The sequence below is a fragment of the Plodia interpunctella genome, chromosome 21, assembly GCF_027563975.2.
Source record: "Plodia interpunctella isolate USDA-ARS_2022_Savannah chromosome 21, ilPloInte3.2, whole genome shotgun sequence".
Lineage (NCBI taxonomy): Eukaryota > Metazoa > Arthropoda > Insecta > Lepidoptera > Pyralidae > Plodia > Plodia interpunctella.
In genome coordinates this window covers 4,488,960-4,495,690 of record NC_071314.1, presented here as the reverse complement: position 1 = coordinate 4,495,690, position 6,731 = coordinate 4,488,960, and the positions used below count along the sequence as shown (strand labels likewise).

The 6,731-nt window shown below is 32.6% G+C and overlaps 1 protein-coding gene across 3 annotated transcripts; it reads left to right on the top strand.

Annotated features, from left to right (window-relative positions):
- The first annotated feature begins 1,757 nt into the window (after positions 1-1,757).
- On the top strand, positions 1,758-6,214 carry LOC128679049 (chromobox protein homolog 1-like). Of its 3 annotated transcripts, none has more exons than XM_053761002.1 (6): positions 1,758-1,875; positions 2,367-2,488; positions 2,840-2,963; positions 3,523-3,669; positions 3,928-4,097; positions 4,185-6,214. In XM_053761002.1, exons 2-5 carry the CDS (start codon positions 2,399-2,401, stop codon positions 4,092-4,094), a joined length of 528 nt encoding a protein of 175 aa, XP_053616977.1. In that variant the 5' UTR covers positions 1,758-1,875; positions 2,367-2,398; the 3' UTR covers positions 4,095-4,097; positions 4,185-6,214. The 3 variants fall into 3 exon arrangements, with proteins under 3 accessions (XP_053616977.1, XP_053616978.1, XP_053616979.1); XM_053761003.2 differs by having other exon boundaries at positions 1,782-1,875; positions 4,331-6,214; XM_053761004.1 differs by lacking the exon at positions 1,758-1,875 and adding an exon at positions 2,220-2,238.
- The last annotated feature ends 517 nt before the right edge of the window (positions 6,215-6,731 follow it).

Here is a 6,731-nt window from a genome sequence, read left to right as displayed (position 1 = left end):
CCAGAGTACAGCACTGTATATTAGGTACACAAAAGCTTTGCCGCCCTTTGCTAGGTCGATATATAAAACCTTTATTTTAGAGTACATTATTAATCCTTTCATTATGTAAGCATTCGTTTGTGAAAATATACAACAATGTAGCATATTTGAGTGCTGAAATATTAGGAAAAATCGTTTTCCATAAGATAAAAAAAACTTCAAAAACTGTGGAATACGCCTCACGCTGTAAAATTTTCGAGCCAGTAAACGATCGAAAAGAAGCTCGGAACACTTCACACGCGAAGACTTATTAAAATATGGACTTCATACAGGTAAGATCTTCAGACAAAATCAAGTTTATATCAGTTTATATAACCACAGTTGACCAAATAATACAGAACATAACCTAAAATAGTGTTATTATTTTCAGGATAATACACTAAATCCTTCTTTTTTCCTTTAAACTCGCACCACTATTGCGTAGAAGGTATTTTTGGTCGTAAATCTTCAACAATATTGAAAATTGGCGCTTTTTGCCTCCATTGGCAATATTTGTGTACCTTAGTTGTACCAGTAGCGCCATATGCGCTGAGCTTTGCGTAATATGCCCTATATTTGTCTAACGAATACGTACTTGTCAATAGTCAAGTAGCGCGCGCTATGTACACTCAACAACACATCAAGTTATGATGCATGAACCTCTGTGGCGAGGCGATGTAATAGCAGCTAGTATAACTTTCTTCTAATTACTAATAATTATTTCAATGCAATGTTTTTATATCTGTAGTGTATATATACAAAAAAGTTAAAACGTAAAATATGTTTCGTCACTGTCGCACTTTATAATATTTGATATTGACCGAGAAAGACAAAATGTATTTCAGTTGTTCTAAATATTTATGCATAACAGTGCAATCTTAAGGAAAGAGGAAATCAAATAAAATCAAATTATTTATTGCAGGAAGCAACGTGTGCGGCGTCGGTTTAGATTTAGAAAGAGCCCCGCGCGACGGTCTTAACATTTCATAGAAAGAAAAGCATTCACGTTTCTGAATTCAGATTCCTGATTAGGATTCCGAATTTGGATACCTAATAGCTATACGTCTGGGTGTGCGGGGCGGCGCATTAATAAAAAGTTAAAGCGAATGCATGTTTTGTCTCCGTGACAAAACATAGTATTTTAATTTTAGCTAACCCCTTATCCAAAATCTTTAATTTTAGCTATATTAATGGAATTAGTAGGTACTGTTGTACGTAGTTACAATATTCCGTAAACACATCAAAGAGTTTACTTTATTGCGGCAAATTGAGGGCAATACATTGAATTATTTTTAGTTTCATATTTATATTTTATATATATTTTTTCCATGGCTTCCATGTAATTTATCTTTATTCCTTTTTTTACATTTTTCCCTAAGTCAGTACTTATATGTTTAATCCTATTGTTTGTTTCTGTTTCCGTACATATTAACTTGTTTATTTTGCTACCTTACTTACTTTTGTACTTGGTTCCAGCTGAAAATCAGCGCCTTGGCTCGATACCATGGCACCATGCTGAGCTGGTCGCCATTTCGGCTTACATATTGTATTCGATCTATATTCGTTACTCTTTTGTAGGTTTGGATTTTTATATGTTTGCCGAATAAATGATTTCTTTCTTTAGTACTTACTAAATCCATGGCTATATATTAAATCGGGGCAGAACTAAACAATATTGAACTACTTTTTTTAGTTTATGGCTCAGCTTCACTCACTACCATATTCTTATCTATACCCTGTCACTACTTACTTCACTCACTCACTCACTCACTTGTCGACTCGTAGGAAACGTCGTTTGGTGCTTTGCTTTTTCGTGCCGGTGTTTTGATTTCTGGGTTTCTGTTCTAATTTTTGAAGGTAATAATATTAATTAAAAGTACTAGTAGGTAATTTTGGTATTTTTCCATGATTTCGATATAGTGGCTTATGATATTCTTTAGCATTCTAAACAAACAATTTTTGAAAGCTCGTTTTACTTCTACCTAGTTATTCAAAATGGCGGGATAGGTTACTATCAATACATTCATAATACAATAATGGTAGGTACCTACCTACATACCAAATCATTTTTGAACCTAGGGATAGCTACGTACATTTTAAGTCATTATTGTTTTGTTCAGATAATGTTCTGCTTTGAAACATTATTAAATTGCCAAATAACCATATTAGTATGGCTGTAAGGTTATTTTTAGTTGCTTTAGCAATTAAACAATTACATAGGTATAATATTTACCTACAGAAATACTTGTCGTCAAAGTTCATGCGTGAAACTTCCTAGTTACAGGACATCGTTCGTGGAGCTCCCATGGCGAAAGTCAATGTATAATATTTTGTTTGTAATTTTTCAGTTGTTAATAAATATTATAAAGAAAAAGGAAGGATGGCTGATAAGAAAAAGGAAGGAGAACCTGAGGGTGAAGAGGAATTCTCTGTAGAAAAAGTCCTGGATCGTCGCATCCGCAATGGGAAGGTAAGAAATATAAGCCAATCTCATCAAAGGAGCAACAAAATTAGAACGCATTATTATGCTTTCTACTTTCTGGGTATTTCTCAAAATATGCCTGAAAATTGACTTTTCTGTGTCCCAAGTTTAAACTAAACTATTCCTATATACTGACGCTCAACATCTGTGCATCCATATCCATCCCAAATTTATTCCAGTTTTTTTTTTAATCGGCCAATAGGTTCCTACTGTAAAAATAAGAGTTCTATCTATAATTTTCATATGAATATAAAATTGGTTTGTGAACTTCTTTACTAATGCAGTATGTTGAAGATTCAACATATCAATTATTATTTTATTTTAACCCTATGGCTCTAGGTTGAATACTTCTTGAAGTGGAAAGGCTATAGTGATGAAGACAATACTTGGGAGCCAGAGGAGAACCTGGACTGTCCAGAGCTCATATCAGCATTTGAAGAAGCTAGGAAAAAGAAAGAGTCTGGTGAGTCAATATTGTTGAATTTTTGTAGAGTGTGACTCTTCCAAATTTCTTGTATTAGCTATTTGTCTCCTTCTACTAGGCAAAAGGCTTCATAATAATATATCCAGAATATACATTAATTTCACTTAGGAATTAGGAAACAATTATTAATGCCTGATAATTGCTTGAAATTCTGAAAGTGAAATTGCAAATATAAAGTCTCTAGGATACAGCTTAATGAATATGTGGTGAAGCCTATTTAAGATTTAAAACACATATATCATCAGGTCATATTGGACCGTATCCTATGAGCTGGTTAATGTTTCCTATGAATTCCTTCAACATTCTCATCAGTAAGAATGCTCCATTTATGTTCAGATGTCAGGATTTCTCAAGCCAGGAGGTTAAAGCTGTTATAAAATGCACCAGCAAAGATGAGACCTGACTTAAATATGGTTTGCCCATGCATGAGCTAAATGATCTATAAAATGTCTACTGCACAAGCAAATTCATCAGGTCTCATTTTAAGTAACACATTGTACTTTTGATATGGTTTTGAGTCAAGCTTTTTTAATTCCAGAGGGAAAAGTCAGCAAAACAGACAAGGATGCAAAGAAACGGAAATCCTCAGCTGCCACACCAGATCTCAAAGGTGCTAAAAAGAGCAAAAGTGATGAGAAGAAGCCTTCTGGTTTCGACCGTGGTTTGGAGCCAGAGAAAATTATTGGTATGTTATTTTATACAGCATACTGGGGGTTATTTACAATACAGTAACTATAATTCAATATATTCATTTATTCCATTATACATACAAAGAGGTAAGATAATGTACTGATAAAGGACTTGCCCAAGGTATAATATGTTACTAATTGGTATCTAAGTATTTGTAACACCCTGGACCAACCATCTTTGAAAATGTCTAGCTGTGTGTATATCTATCATGCATACTTATATTGCAATCATAAAATCTCATTGCTGTTTTCAGGTGCTACTGACAGCAGCGGAGAGCTCATGTTTCTCATGAAGTGGCAGGGCACAGATGAAGCTGACCTGGTGCATGCAAAACAGGCAAATGTCAGATGCCCACAAGTTGTCATTCAGTTTTATGAAGAAAGGCTAACATGGCACACGCCATCTGGAAATGAAGATTAGTTGGTAAGTTGTCTAATGCTAACTGCACTGCCCTTTGACTAAATACCACTATGCATAATAAATTTTACATATGTATTTGTTTTTTTCCAGATTAATATCTTCAGGATTCTTCTTATTGGTTAAATAAAAGTATATTTAAGTTAATTTACAGTAACTGTTGTTACTAAATATGTAGGAACTATCAATGACAGATGCAATAGTCTTACAGATAATTGTTTTTTTTTCATTATCTTCAGGGTACAGCAATGCCTGATGTTGGAGTAGTAACGGTGATAAGGCAACCTCATTTGTTTAATCATTTGACAGTGTGTGAGATGCAGAAATTTGCTGCACTGATCTGTGTATGGACTGATTTTAAATTTGTGTGCAGTTTTCTGTCCAGACACTGTTCTTTCGGAATAGTGATATCTGGGGGCCTACCATCAAATATTACACAATGATTCAAATGCAGGGCAGTTCAGTTTAGGAACCTAAAATTATTCGCGTTATTGGGGAATTATCTTAACAAAGTCGCATTTGAATCGTAAGGACAATGCGCACATTTTTGTTACTTAAAATTAAAATGTATTAATAATATCTTACTGTTACATGACTATAGTAAATACAAAACAATAAAATAAAATATTTAAATTTTAATAACTAGACTAAAAATTTGTGGGTCATAACATCTAAAGACAAAGTTCGGAACATAAAAACCGTACCACGAAAGAGTTTCCGTGGCAAAATTAGGAACTATCAATAACAGACTACATCGTTGTTTTCAGCGACAGTAGCGCCAGGACTGTGGGACTTCTTTCGTGGAAACCTATCTGAAATAGTAACTTTTTTTGAATTGTCAATTTTGACAGTTAAGCGATCCAGTTTACATTCTCAATGCACATCATGGTATGGAATTGTATGCAAAATGAGTGAATGAAATCAAATTGGCGTATTGTTTTGGTCACTACCTATAATGGATCGTTGATGGTACGAATTAGCGATGCAGATCAGTTTAGGTCCTGAACTGAATCGCATTAAGAGATGATGGTAAGCCCCCTGGTCATTGTCAGTAAATCCATTATTGATTTGGACAATGGAATTACTAAGAATGACCGGAAATATCGATAAGTTTAATGTGATTTTATATTTAAGAGTAGATTATGTATTGGTAAAACAAATCAAAATTTTAAGTTTTGATTGAAAACTATAATTGTCTTGAAAATGCAAGAAAAGATACATTTTTGTGTCAATTTCTAAAAATTGACAATAAATTTGATTTCTAACAAGATTTATTTTGTGAACACTATAGACTTTATTATTATATAATTACTATATACTTGAATTTAAGTATGCCTCTTAAAATATGTTGTGACATAAATATAAAACTAGTATTGTTTCATGAATCGTTTAGTAAATTTATGCAAGAATACGATTTTGTGATTGTCACATAATACACTATACTACATGTGGGAGGTATTTATGTAATGCAGTTTGAAAATAATTGGAGAAGCCTTCAAATAGCTTAATTTTCTTCCCACTGTCAAGACTTCTTGTAATTGTATTTTTCTAGTTATTGATTTAATTACGGCTGATAAGTGAAAAATGAGAAATCAGTTTGATAAGTTAAATAATGTAAGGTTTAATTAGTACCAGTAAAATATACTGGATTCGAATAAGTTTTTTTATTGGGTCATATTTGAAAATTGGCCTCATTTTCACCAAATTAAATTAAGAACAATTTTCTCTTGTATTTTCTTTAAAAAAATTTACTGTCGAGCGCATGTCAAGTTACCCGCATGAATGTTCATACCGCCGTAATAGCGGTGAATTTACAATGAATTTGGTTGGGTTGTTGTGCTGTTGACTGTACCTATATTCTCAATCCGTATATATATAGGTCCTGAATGTTTTATTATTCAAATACATTGTATGAAATTGTGTAATAAAACTAACGATACGAACGATTTACGCATATGTTATCCGTAACATAATCCGTAACACAAAACACGTAAATGTGTTCGTGTAGCTTCTGCATTTTTTGCAGGAGATCATTCCACATTTATTATTTTTTTGATATTAAAATCTGTAAGAATAAATTTGGATGTAGGATAAATTGTACAGGCAATAAAAAAATGCCACAACAATGCGTTTTCTTTGAATCAACAATAAAGTAAATTTACCCAATTTCCAATCAAATATAGAAATAGTACTCGTAGCAGTAGTTAGTTTTTTTTTTTCAAATAACATAAATATTTATTTAATTAATATTAAACCGGTTAAAGTCGGAAGTGCGATTACAATATAGGTTTAGATTCAGTCTGTCGCGGATGTTTCAACGAAGATTTACTTAGATGATATTTATTTTGATTACTATTCGATATTATTAGAAACACCAGTGCAAAAAATACTGTAATGTTTTTAAAGAAAAAAATAAAATTTTTAAACATTTAAACCAAGCGTCCATTTTAAATGATCTTCAAGATGGATTTTAGTGGACGTAGGGGATAATGTAACCATAGAAATTAGAATACCTAACTTGACGTTACGATCTCGATGAGAGTAATATCCGAAAAACAAAACTGACAGGTATGGTGATGACTTCTTAATAAAAGTTGTTTCAAAATGTTTGTTTAATACATTGGTTGAGTTTATTTTTAT